At 34.2% G+C, this 22,097-nt stretch overlaps 2 protein-coding genes and 1 pseudogene across 3 annotated transcripts in view; 1 reads left to right on the top strand and 2 right to left on the bottom strand.

Annotated features, from left to right (window-relative positions):
* Positions 1-22,097, bottom strand: part of LOC307000410 (interferon-inducible GTPase 5-like) — a 297,445-nt gene that overhangs the window by 2,144 nt on the left and 273,204 nt on the right. Inside the window, exon 2 of the mRNA XM_079615981.1 lies at positions 596-1,151. Within this exon, the coding sequence (XP_079472107.1) occupies positions 596-1,151 (556 nt within the window). The remainder of the gene's footprint in view (positions 1-595; positions 1,152-22,097) is intronic.
* LOC307009908 (uncharacterized protein) lies at positions 16,682-17,795 on the top strand (the record flags this gene model as incomplete). The annotated part of the gene is made up of 5 exons (XM_079634125.1): positions 16,682-17,099; positions 17,166-17,227; positions 17,311-17,364; positions 17,449-17,517; positions 17,646-17,795. Exons 1-5 carry the CDS (start codon positions 17,033-17,035, stop codon positions 17,793-17,795), a joined length of 402 nt encoding a protein of 133 aa, XP_079490251.1. The 5' UTR covers positions 16,682-17,032.
* Positions 17,940-20,770, bottom strand: LOC307009901 (putative nuclease HARBI1; annotated as a pseudogene). Its single transcript, XR_013800688.1, has 6 exons — positions 20,703-20,770; positions 20,293-20,657; positions 20,003-20,118; positions 19,780-19,891; positions 19,356-19,692; positions 17,940-17,975 (listed from the first exon to the last, which is right to left on the bottom strand). The product of XR_013800688.1 is annotated as a putative nuclease HARBI1 (transcript).

Genomic DNA, 22,097 nt, shown 5'->3' with positions numbered 1-22,097 from the left:
TCTATATGAGTTCAGGTTGAATGATTGTGAAATAATGATTATTTTAAAACACAACCAACACCATCAGATCACCGTTTGTTCATCTGGCTGTTATAACTCATGTACAGCAGCCAAACTAATCTTAAAGTTAATAATGTAAGGGTGAAGAGCCCAACTAAAACACACACTCATCTCCATAATGGTGACTTTAATTATGGTTTTCTCCTTCAGTGATTCTGCTTGTTAACATCAGGTGTCTTCAATGTTGGCAATAACACATATTTTGTAATTTTTACTCATTTTAAATGGTTAACATTTAAGGAATTAATTTGATTAATTATTACTCAATTCTCATTTGTTAAATTTAATTAATAATATTGCTTGTAATCTGTTGCCTCATTTTTATTAATTAGATATAAATAAAATATATGTTTTCATTTTTACAGTGCATTAGAAGACTATTATTTATGAACAATATTTATTATAGTAGCCTATAATCATAGATTTGTATGTGAGAAAAAAAATAGTTATAATAAAAGATAACAGAACAGAACAGTGATTGCAGTTTTTGACATTAACTGTATAAATTGTAATGCCATGCACTGCATTGACCAACCATTTTTACAGTCCTCTCTGATGGAACGAAGTGTATTTTTCTCGTCAAAGTTGGCCTTCCTCTTCTCAGCAGCAATGCTAGAGTCAATCTTAGAACGAACAAAATAAAACTTTTTCCCCATTTCTATGATATCTTTGGCCAGCTTAGAGTGGCATTCCTTAAATCGATCTGAAGCAATGATAATGAATACATCATAGCGTTTAATGTTAACCAGTTTAAGATACTCATGGGCTTTGAAGTTTGGTGTTCCAATGCCAGGAAGATCCCAGACTTTCACATTGTTTAATTTTGGGTGAAGATAAACCTCAGGTTTCATAGTAGTCTCCACTACACCAGTTTTGGCAGAGTCCTCATCTTCATCTCCTAAACCCCTTAGAGCACTGACAAATGAGGACTTTCCAGAACCAGACTCCCCTGTAATACCAATGTTAAGTTCTTCAAATTCTTGCTTTTCAAGGTAATTTTGAATGATGTTTATGGCTGATGGGAGATCCTGACTATCTATGGATTCTTTAATGCCTTCCAGGTGCATTTCTGCTGGTCGAAATGAAGCCATCTAAAAAAAAAAAGTAACAGTATTATAAAAAAGACTTGCCAAAAAAAACTAACATACCCCCCAAAAAACGGTCAATGACTGTCAGCTACGGCTGCCAAACATAAAACGTAAAATTAAAGTAAAATATCCTATTTTAAATAAAGTGCAAAAAACTTTACCAGATATTTTCCTTAAATGTTTTACAGAAAAACAATGTTACTTTACAGCTATTTCCTGAATTATTACGATGAAACAACTTCACTGCAAAAACAAAACAAAAACCACACACATTAAAACGGTCAAATGACTGTCAGCAATTGCTGCCATACAGAAACCGTAAAAGGAATGTAAAACATCCTAATTTAAATAAAGTGCAAAAGAAATACTGAAATCTTCATTCAACTTTTTTTTTACAATAAACACAGATATTTATTAACAAACACATTCACTGTATAAAGTGAATATATTGCAGTGAACTACATGCATTATTGTAACTATATGTCACTGCATCAGCAACTACACAGTTACTGTCTGTTAAATAAAGCATCATGCAACATAATGTGACCGTATGACTTGATCAACTTACACTAGTAAGGCCCGTAGACCCCAAATTTCCAAGCCTCCCCAAACAGGCTTTCAACTAAAAGAAAAGGACGAGCAGAGACGGAACCACAGACTACAATTTTATTTATTAGTTACTAAAATCACATTGAGCTCAACGTCAATGATAAAACACTTTAATAAATGTGAATAAATCAGCCCAATGGGCTACGTTTATAGTCGGTTCACATGGGCCAGCCACCCATACTCTAGCCAAACACACAAAAAAGGAAAAGAAAAGAAATTAACTAACAAAAGAACGATTCAAAAAAAAAGAAAAGGATAAACTAAACCAGTTGGTTTCTTTCTTTGGTATTACGTCTTTGCATAGAACATTTCATTGCTCAATTAATAAACAAAATGAATACAAATCAAAACACTTCAAACCAACCAAACCCAAAAAAACCCAATAATTATTCAAACCCACTCACACCAACCAAATAAACCAAAGTAAAAAAAATAACAAAAAAAACAGATAAACCACAATTACTCCGCTCGGTAGAGCAGTATCAATGTAAAGCAAGACAAAGAAAGGATACAACCAACCCAAATCATAACAAAACTAAATAAATTGGTTAATAAACAAAACCTAATAATAATAAAATAAAACAAACCTAAACAAAAAAAACTATTTCAATTCAACACATACTTAAACAAAATACACAGATAAACGAATAAGCTCAAGAGTCAATGAAATTACACCAGCGCAGGGAGCGAACACCAGGTGGCGCAAGAATCAAAGGCCACGGGTGTAACACTTTTTTTTTTTTTTTTGGTAGTTATTTTTATACCACGGGTGTAACACATCCAATGTGAGCGTTGTACAGGCAATAGCGAAGACGGTCAATGCAATTCCGAGCGCTCAATGCAATCACGAGCATTCAAGTCAAAAATCCCGCGTCCCAAACTGGAAACGCCTTTTAAGCCACAGCAAAGCAGCAGCTGGCAACTTCTGCAAAACAAATAGACATTTTCGTTTGCTTTCTTCTCCCTCCCGGTCCTCCCCACTCCTCTCACATTTTTAAATCACACAAACAGGGTAAGGGAAAAATAAAATTACCTTTTTACGTGTAATGACACTCACATACTCACTACCAATGCCTGGACGCACCCGACTAATCTAAAACTACACCAAACAAGCACATTAATCAAACATGTGAATTAAGTTAAATTCCCATGAACACCCATATTCTAAATTTATAATTCCCTCCCGTCTATGAGCCTCCAATTTAACAATACCTACATTTCCCGAGGAGTGAAGGAGACACACGACCTACACAAACAGGTCACATCGATACGGGACCTACACAATAGGTCACATCGGTACAATGTCATGAGGAAACCAACTAACTCACCTGTGTTTATATTGCTACATGATTACCTGACGTACCCACCCACTTTATGCAATCTGTCCTGGCCCAACCAATCAGAAGCTTGGCCCACCTTGAAAAAGCAATAACACATGAACTGAACATGGATGAGTTTGTAACAGAATTCTCTAAAATGAGTAGAAAGGTAATGCTGTAAATAGTGATAATATAGTGATATAAGGAGATCTTTTTCAAGACCTGCCATGTTTTCCTCAAATCTAAAGTTACTAAACTGATACAAGATTTGTTGTGAGGTAAAAAAAATAATATTACAAATGTAAAAAAAAACAAAAGAAAAAAAAGATTCTAAATATAGGCCAATGTAAAAACAAAAATGTAAAAAATAACAATGGCCAAAAATCTGTAATGTTATATATTAACAGACATGAGAATAATTCTTAAGAAAAACAGCATTTCAGATAAAAATTTTAGTTTGTAAGAGCTAAACAAAAAGCTTATGTTGTAAATGGTATAGTGATGTAAATAGTTATTTTAAAAGACCTGCACCTTTTTATCAAATCTAAAGTTACTTAACACGATCTGTTAATGGGTAAAAAAATATATTACAAATGTAAAAAGAGAGAATGTAAAAAACATGTTATTAAACTTATTAAACATAAAAATATTAACAATTAAATATTAAAAATGAAGAAAACAAACAATAACAAACAAACAACCAAAAAAATTGCCTTACATTTATGTTATTAAAACTATATCAATAGGCATGCGAGACCACACCACCCCCTCTCAAATCCGCCCGGCCCACCTGGAATATCACTTGGCCCACCTTTCATCAAATATCTGGAGCCGGGCCTGAGATAAGTTCTTTTTTCTCTTTTTTCCTCTCTCCTCTGGTCTTTTTAGGTCAATTTTCTTAATTGTCTCTTTACACAGAGTGACCAGGTGTTTGCAATTTGATTAATTAACTGTTGTTAAAAATTAACCAGAGATATTGGTTACACACACCCTGACTAGGCATGTAAAGCCGCAACGCGTAGGTGGATCTGTCACCAATTTTAATGTTTTAGCCATCAATGAAATAAATGCTTTTTACATTTTTTCTTCTTATTTCGAGTGCCTTGGAGTTCCTAAGCAATACATAGCAATGTTTTCAGTGGAGACCTTATATGATTAAACCGTTATGTTTGTATTACCTTAGAATGAGCCATTTAACATACACCACATTGAGCCACCAAGTTTCGAAACTACAGCACACTTCATCACATAATTCATAATTCCAGAAATTATTGGATGAAACACATTAAAGTGTCATAATGCATAAAACCATGTTAAGCGCTTTTGCGTTTTAAAATATCACTATAATTTGCCTATAACCATGAAACATAAAACAGATCATAAATCATACATTCTGCCGAACCAAGAAGAATCTTTAAGGTCTGTTTTGGGATTTTTCCAATAGAACTAACATTCCCAAAATGTCCCATAAATAACAAATGGTTAAGTGAAATAATAAATAAATGTAAAAAAAAGTCAAACCTGAGTGTTCAGAGAGTATTTTTCTGCCGGATAGTATATAAGAGATGTGTCTTGTTTTCTTGAATTCTTTTCCCAATAGATTGTTTTTTTTTTTTTTTTTTTTTTTTTTTTTTTTTATTCAATGCCACAAGAACAAGAGGTATTACATATTCACAATATCACATTAACATTAGCTGCCAGGAAGAGAGAAAAAAATAAAATAAAATAAAAAGTAATATAATTTACATAAAATCCAGTGCTTTCAAAGCATTACATGTTTTCATTGCTTTTTTGTTTTTAGTTTGTTCCAAAAGATGTACATATAGGGTAAAGTCATTTATAAAATGTGGAAAATTTGGTTTATCTTGGGCCCACTTCTTTTTATGTATATGGTATTTTCCTAATAAAACAAATAACTGTATAATATGTTGTTCTTTACATTCCAAATTGTCATTCTGAGTATAAAAAAGCACATCAAAAACATTAATTTCCATCATACACTTCAGTTTTCTATTAATAAAGGTTTCTAAATCTTTCCAAAATAATCTTGAGTAAATACAGTGAAAAAACAGATGCAAAATTGTTTCTTTTTCTATTGCACAAAATTCACAAGTATATGAAATATTTAGTTTAAATCTTTCCAAAACATGCTTAGCAGGATAAATTCTGTGAAGTATTTTGTAAGACACTTCTTTAATTTTGTTATTGACACAAAACTTACTTGGCAATTTCCATGCTTTACCCCAAGAGATATATCCAAATAAAGAAGACCAAAAGAATCTTGCTGCAGGAAAAGACACAGAACCAAGAGCATTCCTTATAATCTTATTGCTACATTTTTGTTTTAAAACATTAACATTATCGATGAAAATCTTACTACAAAGATTATCCATGTTGATTTCCACTGACTCAGCATTTTTTAAGAGTAACATCACACTCTTTGGGATCGCGTCAAGAACAATGGCAAATTCTCTTGGTTTAACTGGTAACTTAAATTTTTGTAGAAATTCAGTATATGATAACAAATATCCATTTGAATTAATCAATTGTCCTACGAGTATAATCCCTTCATTGAACCAAGTATGATACACTGTAAAAAATAAAACATAGATTTCATTTATATTTAATTAATTAAAATGAGGCAACAGATTACAAGCAATATTATTAATTAAATTTTACAAATTAGAATTGAGTAATAATTAATCAAATTAATTCCTTAAATGTTACACTGTAAAAAATAAAACATAGATGTTATTTATATTTAATTAATAAAAATGAGGCAACAGATTACAAGCAATATTATTAATTAAATTTAACAAATTAGAATTGAGTAATAATTAATCAAATTAATTCCTTAAATGTTACACTGTAAAAAATAAAACATAGATTTAATTTAAATTTAATTAATTAAAATGAGGCAACAGATTACAAGCAATATTATTAATTAAATTTTACAAATTAGAATTGAGTAATAATTAATCAAATTAATTCCTTAAATGTTAACCATTTAAAATGAGTAAATTTTACAAAATATATGTTATTGCCAACATTGAAGACACCTGATGTTAACAAGCAGAATCACTGAAGGAGAAAACCATAATTAAAGTCACCATTATGGAGATGAGTGTGTGTTTTAGTTGGGCTCTTCACCCTTAAATTATTAACTTTAAGTTTTTGTTTGGCTGCTGTACGTGAGTTATAACAGCCAGATGAACAAACGGTGATCTGATGATGTTGGTTGTGTTTTAACATAATCATTATTTCACAATCATTTGACCTGAATCACTGAACTCAAATGGAGTACAATTTGTGACTAAAGTTAACTTTATTAACTATAGAAGTACTGGCCTTGTACACCATAATATTTTTATCTTTTACAATGTAATTCAAATAATTTCTAAAAAGTTTCTCTTGTACAAAAAACAAACAAACAGACATCATGAATCAGCCTGTGCATCTCAACAATGGTGACATTTATAAAGCATGTTGCAGTGCATTCTGGTTTGTACCAATCACAACTCATTCATGGCTCCCATCATGTATTGCTGCATGAATAAATAATGAGCTCAGAGGTTGTCACCATTGCTGAGATTCATACGCTAAGTCTTGATGTCTGTGTGCGCCTAAAAAAAAAAACAGATATATTTTTTATTATTATTAATTTGATCATTTGGATTCCATTGAAAAGGATAATAATATTATGCAGCTAGAATTAATAAAATAAATTTAACTCATAAATTGGACTCTACATGAGATCAGTGAGTCAAGTCAAATGATTGTGAAATTATGAAACACAACCAACACCATCAGATCAACATTTCTTTTTGTTCATCTGGCTGTTATAACTCATGTACAGCAGCCACACAAAACTTAAAGTTATTATTTTAAGGGTGAAGAGCCCAACTAAAACACACACTCATCTCCATAATGGTGACTTTAATTATGGTTTTCTCCTTTAGTGATTCTGCTTGTTAACATCAGGTGTCTTCAATGTTGGCAATAACATATATTTTGTAAATTTTACTCATTTTAAATGGTTAACATTTAAGGAATTAATTTGATTAATTATTACTCAATTCTAATTTGTAAAATTTAATTAATAATATTGCTTGTAATCTGTTGCCTCATTTTAATTAATTAAATTTAAATGAAATCTATGTTTTATTTTTTACAGTGTAGAATAGTGATTTGTTTTTGAATAGTATGTCTTTGTTATTCCATATGAAATAGTTGTGTGGTGAGAAATTGTGTTTATATGCCAATTTCCATGCTAGCAGGGCTTGTCTGTGAAAACTGGCCAATTTTACAGGAATTTTGTCAGCAGAAAAGTTACATTTCAACAAAAAATCTATGCCTCCAAGAGTATTAAATATATAATTAGGAAATACGTTCCAAAGACTTTCTCTATTCTTCAAAAACTCTATCAACCATTTAATTTTGAAAGTGTCATTAAGTGTGCTATAATCTAAGACCTCAAGTCCTCCTTGCTCTTTGGTGTTACATATTATCTCCTTTTTTAAATAATGTGGCTTTTTCCTCCATATGAAGTCATAAAGTATCTTATCTAAATCTTTAATCACCTTAGGAGGCACATCTAATGATAAAGATGTATATACTGATCTAGATATACCTTCCGCCTTTGATAATAATACCCTCCCGAATATTGATATATCCCTCATTAACCACAAATTAAATTTCTTTTTTGTTTTCTCAATAATTGGTTCAAAATTTAGCTGACTTCTCTGTTTTTCATTTTTACAAATTACTACACCTAAATATGTTAATTGGTGTTTAACTGGGATGTTTTCTATTTCTGTATAGGAGCAATCTTTGAGGGGAAACAATACAGATTTATCACAATTCATTTTAAGGCCTGATACAGCAGTGAATGCCTCAATACAGCTAATTATTTTTGGTATCTCAAATTTGTTTTTTAAAAAAATTGCAGTGTCATCAGCAAACTGGCTAAGTTTAAATTCTACATCTAAAGCTGTGATACCATTATACTGATTTCTTTTGACATGCATTGCCAAAACCTGGGTGACTAACAAAAATAAGGAAGGAGAGAGAGGGCATCCTTGCCTGATGCCACGATGAATATCAAACCTTTGTGAAGTACCATGAGCAAGTTTGACAGAACTATTACAACCATTGTACAATGTTTTAACTGCTTTCAAAAAAACATCTCCAAAACCTAACAATTTAATAACTTTGAAAATAAAATCATGATTCACCGTATCAAATGCTTTATAAAAATCAATAAATAAAATAAAACTATCATCATTAATAAATTGATTATAATCTATCATGTCTAAGATTAGTCTAATATTATTCCTAATATAACGGCCTTGCATAAACCCAGACTGCTCCATATCAATTATTTTATCTAAACCTTGTTTAATTCTCCTAGCAAAAATCATTGCAAACAACTTACTGTCATTATTGAGCAAACTAATAGGCCTCCAATTTTCTATGAGTAACTTGTCCTTGTTAGGTTTGGGGATCAGTGTTATAACCCCTTGTTTTAATGAAGCAGGCAATTCACCTTTTTCTATAGCTTCTACAAATACTAATAATAAAAAGGGTGAAAGTTCTTTGGAAAAAGTCTTGTAAAACTCTCCTGTTAGTCCATCATTGCCTGGAGATTTGTTATTCTTAAGCAAGTTAATGCACTCTCTCAACTCCTCAATATCTATTTCTTTATCACACACATTTTGGATGTTCTGATCAATTTTTTTGGTATCATTCATAAAGCTATTTAAAAAAATATCAATGTTGGAAGTATCCATTGTAGAAGAATACAAATTACTAAAAAACTGAGCAACATATTTTGAAATATCTAAAGAATTATCTACTATTTTGTTGTTAATCATTAATTTTGAAACTGAGGCAAAATCACTGTTTCTTTTTTCGAGGCCAAAAAAATATTTTGTATTTTTTTCCCCTTTTTCTAACCATTTAAGTCGAGATCGAATAAATGCTCCTTTTGCTTTATCCTCATAGATATTATCTAGTTCAGTATGCAATAAATTTAGTTGTTTTAAATCCAAATCATTCAAGGTTTCTTTCCTCTGTTTATTCAAATTTAATATTTCCTCAATAATTGAATTTTCCTTCCTTTTTTTATGTTTTGCTTCCAATTTTCCTTGATTAATAGATGCCGTTCTGATATCAAACTTCATTAATTCCCAATACTTTCCATACGTATTTTCTATAGCTGCAATTGTCCTATATTTTTCAATAATATGTTGTATTTTTTTCTTTAGGCATTCATTTTCAAGCAATTTATTGTTTAATTTCCAGTAACTATACGTTTTTTTAACTGATTTATTGTGCCCCATATTTATTCTTAGGATTATTCCTTTATGATCTGTCATTATGCAAGGTTCTATGAGTACAGAGGTCACACTATTACTTAAATCATTAGACACTAACCAATAGTCAATACGAGAATGAAGAGATGAGTCCTTATTACTCCACGTATATTCCTCCCTGCCTGGATTCTTATCTCTCCAGACATCAGTGAGGCCCAATCTTAAACATACATTAACTAGTTCACTCGAAGGGCCAGGCCTACATTTAAGAGGCCATCTATCAATGGTTGCATCAAACACCGTATTGAAATCTCCTCCCCAAATAACTTTAGCTAAAGGATATAAAAAAATAAAATGCTGAATTCTAGATTCAATATGCAAAAAGAGTATGTCATTGTTCATGTTGTTATTGGTGGCATAGCAATTAACTAATACAAATTGTTCGTTATCCTTATCTATCACAAGTAATATCCATCTACCATAATCATCCTTTTCATAATTTAGTATCCGCCCTGTAAATTTATCTTGCAAAATAGCGACCCCCGCTGATCGATTACTGCCAAATGACAACCACATTTCTTTTCCCCACTGATTTTTCCAGAACATTGCATCTGAAGGACATGCATGTGTTTCCTGAATTAAACATAAATCTACACATTTCCCTTTGCAATACAAAAATAAAGCTTTTCTCTTTAGGATATCACGAATACCTCTGGCATTGATAGAAAATAAAGAAAGAGACATAAAGTGTCAAAAGTGACCAAAAAAAATAAACCACAAGAGTAAGTAAATAGCCTAAACTTTAACTTTAACATAATGGGATTCCCACAAACAATCTTCAAAAATGATAACAGTTGCAAACATTTCAATAAACCTTAAACTGCATCCGTTATTTAACTTAACTGATTAAGAATTTAGAAACAACCACATCTTGTCTCTAATAGAGAAGATTAACCTTGACTTGCAGTATACCGCCAACTGCAGACTCCTACAAGTCTACGAAGTTCCGTTGCCCTCCTCGGGATGAATCTCTTTACCATCAACGAAAGCCCTCGCTCCACTGAAGTATGCGCTTTTGCCCTCCTTCCTCGCTCTCTCCACAGCCGGCCACAGACGACTCCGTGCTTCAATGTCAAAAGCAGTCAAGTCCTCCTTAAATCGCAGCCCCTTGGTGGTCAGATATTCGTTGTTTTTAGAATTTTTCCAGATGAAATCTCTGGCTGTGCGGGAAATGAATCTCATGATCACCGGTCTTGGTTGAACTCTTCTGCCATCATCCGAGGTTTTAAGTCTGCCAAGACGATGAGCCACATCCAGAGCATCCGCTACCATACGCCTGTCCGCTGTGTCGGCGGACACTTCTTTGCATATTTCCATAATTCTCATTTTCACGTTTTCATTGGATTGCTCGGACAGTCCGTATAAACGCAGGCACCATCTGCGGCTGTAACGTTCCTGGTCGTGAATTTTCGTGTTCATTTCCTTGACTTGTTTTCCTAGGAGAGCATTTGCATTTTTTAGGATTTTATTTTCTTTCTGCAGCTCCATTACATCATCATGAACTGAGGTAAGAGATTTGCTCAAAGCTTCAATGTTGGAAGAATTCTCCTTCACCATTCTTTCAATCTGGTCGGATCTCTCGTTAATCTTCTCAGAGAGAATTCGGATGATATTCTCTTGCACGTCACTTAAAGAGAGTTCACTTTCTTTGGCAGAGGAGGCCACAACATTCTTATGCTTTTTGGAAGGTTGATTTTTGCTCGGTGTGTTAGGACACGAATCACAACTTCCTCCGTTTTTTACTTTACAGGCATACGAGTGGGTATCGCTGAAGTTTCTCTTCTCTTTTACAATCTCTACCTCCATCTCTGCGCCAAGATTAGCATCCTCTGTCATTTTTTCGAACTGTGTAGCAAACAGCTGCTTTGGTAATTGAACTGTTCGCACCACTCTAAATTCTATATAATCAAATGCAGCAACCAGTAAAAATATTAGTTAGCAACTTTACGAAAACTGTATCTTCATTTGTGGGGAAATACCCGATATTGTTTCTCAGCTTGCAAAATCACATGCCGTTCACAGCGCCATCTTGGCCGAACCCCCCTTCCCAATAGATTGTGGGCTTAAATAACTATTCTCGAGTTACGTAAAATGCATGTCAGCCAATCAGATTATATCTGTGTTATGTATATGTCAGTGACCTATCTTTCTTTCTTGTAAATCACATGACTTGCAAGAAAATTACCCGGGCGGTACCGCCCAAAATGGCATACTTTTACAAATTAAAATTTGTAAAATTATTAATGATAGAGAGGTGCGGCCTTTTTTGCCGTCTTCCTCAGATTCCGCTGAAAACAGTGATATCCCGGTTTGTATTATACACTTCGTTGTTGCGCAATACCACTGCATTAAAAAGGCCAATGAAATCGATGTTGTTAGGCAAATTCCACCAATGGAAAAATTGCCGCTGGGAGGATTTTTTTTTTTTTTTTTTTACCCAATCAGAGGAAGGTTACCATGACGTGTTCTAGCCAATCAGAAGACTCTGTAGCCTTCAACATGTCCAAACAAACGAGTATGAGGTCTCTGCGGAGCAACAAAAGGCGTGCCTCAATTTGGGGGCATACAAAAATCCACTTACATCCATATGCAGGACAGGTGATCTCTCTCCTGTCTCCTCATTTCACCGCTTTATCACTCATATCTGATGGGAAAAGTGTATTCAAGTATTAGGAATCGCCCACTCAAGTTTTAGCAAACCAGGCAGAGAGGTTGTAAAACGCCTACCCATTTGTTGTTTAAGAATTGTTTTGATAAACTTGTGCTTTTTCCAACTGTCAGACATACCCAAGTATAAGAAGATAGGTCTGTTCTTTTGCTGGAGAAATTCCCACCAAGGTGTTTTGACTCTAATCTTTCTTTCTTTCTTTCTTTCTTTCTTTCTTTCTTTCTTTCTTTCTTTCTTTCTTTCTTTCTTTCTTTCTTTCTTTCTTTCTTTCTTTCTTTTTTATTGTTATTAGTCCTTTTCTAAAAAATAATGACAAGGATGGCAAAATGCCTTTACAGTTAGTGTGACTTTTAGTTGTCATATCTTCATGCAATGAAACTTGATATACTGTATTATTAATGTGTTTTTATGTCATAAATTTATCAAGATCGGTCATGAAAATCCAGCAAAGAAAGAGAAGGCGGACTGACAAGCCACACAAAACTGTTTGAGGTGCTCTATTATTTATAGTAAATGTTGACTGTCATTTACTGATGTTCTTAATTTGTCCCTTCATAGTGGCAACTGTTGACCAACCCCTGAACATACAGGAGGCATGTATTTGTTATTACTCAATTTATAAAATGTAAAAAGGGAATCATAACCACAAGAAGTTCAGATTGTTATGTTTTGTTCAAAAATAGCTTCCTCCGCTGGTCCTTCGTGAAATCTTACTGGAGGTTGTGCTTCAAGATGGTGATGTTGCGATTGGCTCCCTTGCCCTCATGACTTCCCTTGGCTCTGATGACTTCCTAGGATACTGCGGAGACGACTGTTTATGAGGCTGGAGGAAGCATCTAATGTTTCATGCAATGTGTTCCTCATGTTTGAACTTGCCACATTTATTGCTTATTTTATTGGATTCTCTCTTTTTTTACTATTACATTAAGTAGAGAATGCTGCATTTATCAATATAGTTTTTCATCATATTGGTACAGTATCTATACGGTCAATAAAGTGATGCTAATGTTTAAAGTTTTCAGAGTCATTATTCTAAGTTAACACATTTTACCTTAATTTAAAGGTCAATACGTTTTACTTTATATCTCATTTAATGTAAGCTACAAATAGCCTATCACTTAAATATCAGTCATTACATATAAATATAATATTTTGAAAAATATAGGTGAGAAAGACCAATACAATGATTTTCATCATTGCTTTACAGTAGGATTTGGCAACTTTATTGGAAATTGCTATTAATTTTCCTTGTTAATCACCGTTACAACTTGATTTATGTTGTGTAGTTCACACACACACACACACACACACACACACACACACACACACACACACACACACACACACACACACACACACACAAAATAAAACTAATGTAATTATAAATAGTTGAGTAATAAAGTCATTTTTAATACTTTTAGCTTTTAAGGTTTACATTTAGAGAAAAATTGCATGCAGGTAAGAGAGAATATTATAGCCTACAATATAATACACACTCACAGGCTCCCATATACAAGATCTGTATCTTGTATATCTGACATACGAACAGGAAATTTGGTTTATGAAAGAATTCCTTTTTTAAGAAAATAGGTACTGTAGCCTGTATTTTATACACATATTTTGACATAAATGTTGTCGCGATATAGACATAGGCTAATAGTAAAAATCAAGAAAAAACGAGAAATAATAACACATTTCCGCTTCTGAAAGGGCTTCCGAATACGTACGGTTTTGATTGGATGGTTGGGAAATGCCTAGACCGGTTTGAAAACGCCCAATAATTGGGAAACACCTTCTTGTTGTTCCGCAGAGACGTATACTTGAAACAAACAGCGTCAAGTGGACGGAGAATGAGACAGATAGCGAACGGAGCGGAGTATTATAGAGCGCACAGAGATCTATATAAGAGGGAGACAGAATAATTTAAATAGCATTATTAATGTATTGTTTTAGCACTTTTATGATGGCAAGTGTAACATAGTTAAAAAGGTTCAGGTTAAATCCTACTAAATGGGATTATAGTGCCACCTGCTGTCATAAAGTTGTACCTGCAACGAACGCTAGTAATGACAAAGGATTATGGGTAATCCTCAAAGCAACGGAGGATTTTCTCTGAGGTAACGTGTTTGTGAATGTCTGTGGACTAAACAATGCTAACTCACTTGAAAAGCATGTAAAAGTTTAGCTAGATTACTTTGATTGAATAATATGTGTTGTTGTTTAATTTCGCCATGTTTTTATAAAGTCAACCATCTGGGGCCTGTACCATGAAGGTAGCTGAACAAACTCGGGGTTACAGGATTAGTTTTGAGTTGACAAAACCGAACCGATGCAATCAGGCTTTATTGGTAGCTACCATGACGCAGCTCATCAACTTTCTCTGTCAACTCAGGCTTTGATCTTTAGCTATGATTACTCCACGCGCGCGTGCACATAAAAGAGTGACGTCGGCACTGAACAACCAATCGCATTCGAAATGGATAGAGCGAGAGCAATATATTTTTCCGCGCAGGAGCAAGAAATTATTATTCAAAAATATAACGATTATAAAAGTGTTTTTCAAGCACGCAGTAATACTGTCTCTGCTGCCAAAGCAAGAGAAGAATCTTGGAGGAAGATTGCTGATTGCGTTAATGCGTAAGTTAAACAATTAATGTAAAATGATAGCCTGGCTAACGCCAGACCCAATTCTCGTTGAGACTTGGGTCTGGGAACCACATGTTCATTTTCTCGTATTTGAGGCGTGGTTTACGAATGCGCCGGCGCCGTTTATTGGGTGCTAAGAATGTCTATCAAATGCGCATAGCCAATCGTTTCCATTATACCAGATGACGTATGTAGAGAAATGGTTTAACGCCAAACGCTGCTCTTTTTTCTAAATAAAATTGCGATCTAAACTACTTAGAACAATATCTAAGGCTGCATCAAAAGGTACACTCAAAAAAATTAATTGTTGAATGAACATGATTTAATCGTATCACCCATTATGCATCTAAGCAAGATTTGAATATTTTATTTGAACACAATATTGGTTTGTAAATTGAACATGATTGTAATATGTCAATGCAACTTGTTTGCAACTAATTGAATCAACATGTTTGTATTGTGTTAGACTAATCAAATGTATTCTCATTCACTCAAAGCACAGGAAAGCAGAATCACCAAAGGAGAAAATCTAATTTTTAAGTCACCATTATGGAGAGGAGTGTGTGTTTTAGTTGGGCTCTTCACCCTTAAATTATTAACTTTAAGTTTTGTTTGGCTGCTGTACATAAGTTATGACAGCCAGATGAACAAATAGGAACGGTGATCTGATGGTGTTGGTTGTGTATTAACATAACCATTATTTCACAATCATTTAACCTGAATCACTGAACTCATACAGAGTCCAATTTATGAGTTAGGTTTAATTTATTAATTTTAGCTGCATAATATGTTTAGCCTTATCAATGAAATTAAACAATCAAATCAATAAAAATAAAAAATATATATACACATTTTTTTTTGGGCACTCACAGACATCAAGATTTAACGTATGAATCTCAGCAATGGTGAGAAACAGATCACCTCTGATCATAAGCTCATTATTTATTCATGCAGCAATGCATGATGGGAGCTATGAATGAGTTTTGATTGGTGCAACACAGAATGCACTGCAACATGCTTTATAAATGTCACCATGGTTGAGATACATACACTGATTCTTGATGTCTGTGTGTGCCCAAAAAAGAAATGTGTATATATTTAATTTTTATTGATTTGATTGTATTAATTTCATTGAAAAGGCTAAACCTATTATGCAGCTAAAATTAATAAAATAAACCTAACTCATAAATTGGACTCTATATGAGTTCAGTGATTCAGGTTAAATGATTGTGAAATAATGTTTATGTTAATACACAACCAATACCATCAGATCACCGTTCCTATTTGTTCATCTGGCTGTTATAACTTATGTACAGCAGCCAAACAAAACTTAATTAATAATATAAGGGTGAAGAGCCCAACTAAAACACACACTGATCTCCATAATGGTGACTTAAAAATTTGATTTTCTCCTTTGGTGATTCTGCTTTCCTGTGCTTTGAGTGAATGAGAATACATTTGATTAGTCTAACACAATACAAACATGTTGATTCAATTAGTTGCAAAGAAGTTGCATTGACATATTACAATCATGTTCAATTTACAAACCAATATTGTGTTCAAATAAAATATTCAAATCTTGCTTAGATGCATAATGGGTGATACGATTAAATCATGTTCATTCAACAATTTATTTTTTTGAGTGTAGCTTCGCGTCTGCTGCCATGTTGACTCCATAGATATAAACAAACTGCTTAGTTGTGTCGCAAAGATGTCGTCATCGTCTTGCTGCTCCCTCCCCGTTCTGTGATTGGTTCCCTAAACGAGGCGAAAATCAGGTCCATGGTTTCCAGACTGCCTTTCAGCGAGAATAAAATCGCGCTGAGCAAAGGCAGTCTGGGGAAACCCAGGCTAGTAAAATGATGTAATCATATTAAAAATTTATTAAATGCTAAAATAAACATGTGTGTATTCGTGTTGATATACATGCATGCATGCATACTGTACATACGTGTGTGTAGATGTATGTAAAATGTGAATGTATACGGCTATTACATCCTAAGAAAGATTGATATTCATTGATTTTTAGATGCAACCCCAACTCCAAACGTTCTTGGCAGCAGATCAAGACAAAATATAAAAATATCATTCAAAGTGGTGAGTATTTACCACAACCTTTTATTATTTTTGTGAACATTTAATCATAAAAACTTGTTTGCAGCAAACAGAAAAAAGTGTGACATTAGGAAAACTGGGGGAGGGCCACCTCCTCAAAATTACACTGTGGCGGAGGAGTTGGCGCTGAGTAGCAATAAGGGACGGCCGATTATGGATGGCATTGCAAGTGCTGTACAGTCTGACCCTGGTGCTGGCTCCTCAAAGCAAGTGACACTGGGTATGTGTGTGCAATGCATTACTAATATTTTAAAAAGGGATAAATATGTCTGACTCTGTTCTGCAGTAGAGGGAAATACAGTGTCCCTGTTGAAGCCAGCACACATGCACACAGTCTCCCACACAGAGGTCAGTATATGCAGCAGACAGAACACCATGAACATAACCTGCTTTATAACAGCTATGCTTTATATTTGACTTTTATTTATTAGGGTGAACCAAATGATGAAGACACTCTGTCTGTGTGTTCTGAGACAGTTGCTGAGGTGAATGCACTGGGCTTTTTATTATGTCACACATTTTAATGTCATAATTAAGTGACTGGCCCTTACACATCTCTTTTATTGTAGGATTTTTCACAACCTGCCCCAGAAACTGAAGCCTCTACCTCAATGGGCTACAGAAGGAATGTGAACAAGGTAATGCTTTAAACCCCTGACATAAATTACAGTCAGTCCTATTTTTGTAGAAAGTCATGCCACTTTTTGTGATTTGATCAACCTCCAGAAAACTTGTAATGATCATGTTTGTGGTGGAATTGTTTCAGGTGGAAACAGACTCAGTCAGGGCCCTTTACAAAAGGAGTCTAGAACTAGACTGTGAGTTAAAGGAGCTAGACTGTGAGCTGAGGAGGCTCCAAATTAAGAAAATTAAATTGGAGATCAAACAGCTGGAAAAAACAGATCTCAGTATGTGAACTTTTTTTTAACCAAGTAACGCTTTAGTATGAATGAACACTATGAATGTCTATTAATGTAATTTTTCTTGCTCTCTTTCTTCCTCCCTAGCCGTATGACCAATAAAACAGCTTGAGTATATCTGCAGTGTCAGTGTGCTTTTATTAAGTAAAATATTGTGTTGTGATTGCATCTCTGCACTCAAAAAAATAAATTGTTGAATGAACATGATTTAATCGTATCACCCATTATGCATCTAAGCAAGATTTGAATATTTTATTTGAACACAATATTGGTTTGTAAATTGAACATGATTGTAATATGTCAATGCAACTTCTTTGCAACTAATTGAATCAACATGTTTGTATTGTGTTAGACTAATCAAATGTATTCTCATTCACTCAAAGCACAGGAAAGCAGAATCACCAAAGGAGAAAATCAAATTTTTAAGTCACCATTATGGAGATCAGTGTGTGTTTTAGTTGGGCTCTTCACCCTTAAATTATTAACTTTAAGTTTTGTTTGGCTGCTGTACATGAGTTAAATCAGCCAGATGAACAAATAGGAACGGTGATCTGATGGTGTTGGTTGTGTATTAACATAACCATTATTTCACAATCATTTAACCTGAATCACTGAACTCATATAGAGTCCAATTTATGGGTTAGGTTTAATTTATTAATTTTAGCTGCATAATAGGTTTAGCCTTTTCAATGAAATTAAAACGATCAAATCAATACAAATAAAAAAATATATATACACATTTGTTTTTTGGGCACACACAGACATCAATAATCGGTGTATGAATATCAACAATGGTGACATTTATAAAGCATGTTGCAGTGCATTCTGTGTTGCACCAATCAAAACTCATTCATAGCTCCCATCATGCATTGCTGCATGAATAAATAATGAGCTTATGATCAGAGGTGATCTGTTTCTCACCATTGCTGAGATTCATACGTTAAATATTGATGTCTGTGTGTGCCTAAAAAATAAATGTGTATATAAATATGTATATATATATATTTTTTTTTATTGATATGATCGTTTAATTTTATTGATAAGGTTAAACATGTCATGCAGCTAAAATTAATAAAATAAACCTAAATCATAAATTGGATTCTATATGAGTTCAGTGATTCAGGTTATATGATTGTGAAATAATGGTTATGTTAATACACAACCAACACCATCAGATCACCATTCCTATTTGTTCATCTGGTTGTTATAACTTATGTACAGCAGCCAAACAAAACTTAAAGTTAATAATTTAAGGGTGAAGAGCCCAACTAAAACACACACTGATCTCCATAATGGTGACTTACAAATTAGATTTTCTCCTTTGGTGATTCTGCTTTCCTGTGCTTTGAGTGAATGAGAATACATTTGATTAGTCTAACACAATACAAACATGTTGATTCAATTAGTTGCAAAGAAGTTGCATTGACATATTACAATCATGTTCAATTTACAAACCAATATTGTATTCAAATAAAATATTCAAATCTTGCTTAGATGCATAATGGGTGATACGATTAAATCATGTTCATTCAACAATTTATTTTTTTGAGTGTGACAGCTGCCCCAACTGGGTGGTCAAGTGTGATGGGGTCAATTTCATCGGGGAGAAGCTGGTTTTGTGGCGGTACTCGCTCTTTCTGATAGTGGCTATATTATGCAGAATGGCACATGCAGCCACTATCTGTGATGCCCGCTCTGGTGACACTCTCAAACGCCTGAGACAGTTGAAACGTGCCTTTAGGATGCCAAACGTCATCTCGATCTTGACCCTGGTTTTACTGAGGGCCACATCGAAGCGGTTTTGTGGCCCTGTCTGGGGGTCAGGATAGGGGGTTAGCAAAAACCTCTGGCATGCATAACCTCTATCTCCTACCAACAGGCCATCAAAAAGCCCTGTCATAGAACAGAAAAGGGGAAAAATGTGTAAGTTTTGCAATTAAAAAAAAAAAAGTAAAGTGTACTGTACCAAATTTAACTTGCCTTCCTCAAAGCGCTGACACAAAATAGACTCACGGAAAATGCGTGAGTCATGCACTGAGCCAGGCCATTTGGAATCCAAGCTTGTGATCATGCATTCATGATCACAAGTCATCTGCAGATGAAATGTACAGTAAATCATTGTCCTATCTGTTAGTTATTTATTTAAAGATTGATCTCAATGCAAATAAAAATAAATTTCACATAGGCTATATAGTAGCCCTACCTGAACATTAAGGCTGTGAAAGGACTTTCTGTTCACATAATCTGCCTCATGTTCTCCTAGAGCTGTGGAGATTGCAACATGTGTGCAGTCTATTGCTCCTATGACTCTAGGGAATCCTATCATAGGAATTAAACATATATATTTAAAACATTTCTTAACAGGTAGCTACTGTAGACTATTGTATAATATATTTCTAAGTGTGAAATATACTATTTTTGAAGAAAAAAAAAAGAGTGTGAAAGGTTAGGCTACATTTGTTCATGTGATGTCACCCTATCAATATATCTTACCGGCAATTTTATAAAAGCCCTCTTTTATGGACATGGTGGATAAATGTCCAGGGAACACAATGAAGCTATTTATGTACCCCTGCAGAGCGAGGACCACCTTGCGAATTGTTCGACAGACCGTGTTTTTCCCTAGATTCTCTGCATCACCGACCGCATACAAGTATGTACCACTTGCAAAAAACCGCAACGCAATACATACCATTTGCGGTACAGTAAGTGCATGGCTTCGACGAGTCACATTTGATATGTGCGGCTCAAGAAGTTCGCAAAGATAAGACATTCCTTCCGCGGAAAATCTGTATCTTTCATACAAGTAAATATCAGGAAAGTCAAAGGGATTTTGTCTGTCCCTAAAAACTCTTTCTCTACAGTGCTTCATTCACGAGCACTGAGCTCAGTGCTCGTCATTCAGATTCAGTGCTCGTCTAACAATTTGTGCGGAGATGTCAACGGGATTTGGAAGAAAAGGTGAAGCCATTGCAACAGAGAACAGACGCTGGGAATCAGTTACGTCACCTATATGTTTCTTTGATCACAGCTGATTGGTCAAACTTCAGTCTGAGATCTCGAATCCAGAACTTAACCTGCCCCGGAGCAGGTTAGCTGTGCAGCGTAAGATACCATGGCAACGAACACCGATTAAAGCCGAGCTACTTTCATAGTACCTAAAACCCAGGGTTGGCGGAAACTAAGCTGAAACATAGCTGGCTATAGCCACCTAAACCGGCTTCATGGTACAGGCCCCTGGTCATGTGCTTTATAGCCGATAGAAAGTCTCTCCAGTATAGCTAGCTAGCTAGCTAATATTAAAGGTAAGGTAGGTAGGATTTATATAAAAACTTTTTACCAAATTTGATTAAACTTTCTATATATATCAATGCATAATTAAAATGTAAGTACTCTGATAAAAAGAGTATAAAAATCGAGTGACTCTAGACCGTTTAATCTTCATTAAACACAGCTCATTATTTCCATTCGGGACGAATCACAGGATTGGCTTGCGCGACTGTCACTCTCCGTCGCCATGACTACCGCCGTTATTACTGGCTCTGCCCACGTGCCCGCAGTCGCGCACCCGTTTTTAGGTGGGAGTGAATGGAATTAATGAGCTGTGTTTAATGAAGATTAAACGGTCTAGAGTCACTCGATTTTTATACTCTTTTTATCAGAGTACTTGCATTTTAATTATGCATTGGTATATAAAGACAGTTTAAACAAATTTGAATAAAAGTTTTTTTTAGACAATTCTGACCTACCCTACATTTAACATGATGCCGTCTTTCCAGACAGAGCATGCGCTGTTTGTCTACATGAGATGACTATTCACTGTTGTCCTTTGTCATGAATGCAGGTATGTTATGTATGTTGTTATAAAGTGTTGTAATGTTTGAACATAAGATTGAGGTATTTTCTGCTGTTTGTCTGCCTCCTGGATTGTAACGAATTTACATAATTGTTTACAAATAACTGTTAATATAAAATGGAAAGGTAAGGAAATCTGTATAATTACATTGTTTTATGTTGGTTCCTCCTTGCAAGACTAAGAGGAACAATTTGGTGTGTTTTAATTATTTAGTTTATATGAGTTTAAATCCACTATACGATCAATGTGTCAAACTACTTTATTTTTGTATTGAGCTTTAAGAGCAGTACATACAGTAATCTCTAAAAAAAGCAATGGAGGATTTTCTCTGAGACAGAGCATGCGCTGTTTGTCTACATGAGATGACTATTCACTGTTGTCCTTTGTCATGAATGCAGATATGGAATAAACCTGCTGTTACCACAAACCTGACGGCATCCGA

The sequence above is a fragment of the Phoxinus phoxinus genome (assembly GCF_949152265.1).
Source record: "Phoxinus phoxinus genome assembly, chromosome: 1".
Taxonomy (NCBI): domain Eukaryota; kingdom Metazoa; phylum Chordata; class Actinopteri; order Cypriniformes; family Leuciscidae; genus Phoxinus; species Phoxinus phoxinus.
Note: the sequence above shows the minus strand (reverse complement) of the source record. Positions and strands in the feature narration are given on the sequence as shown.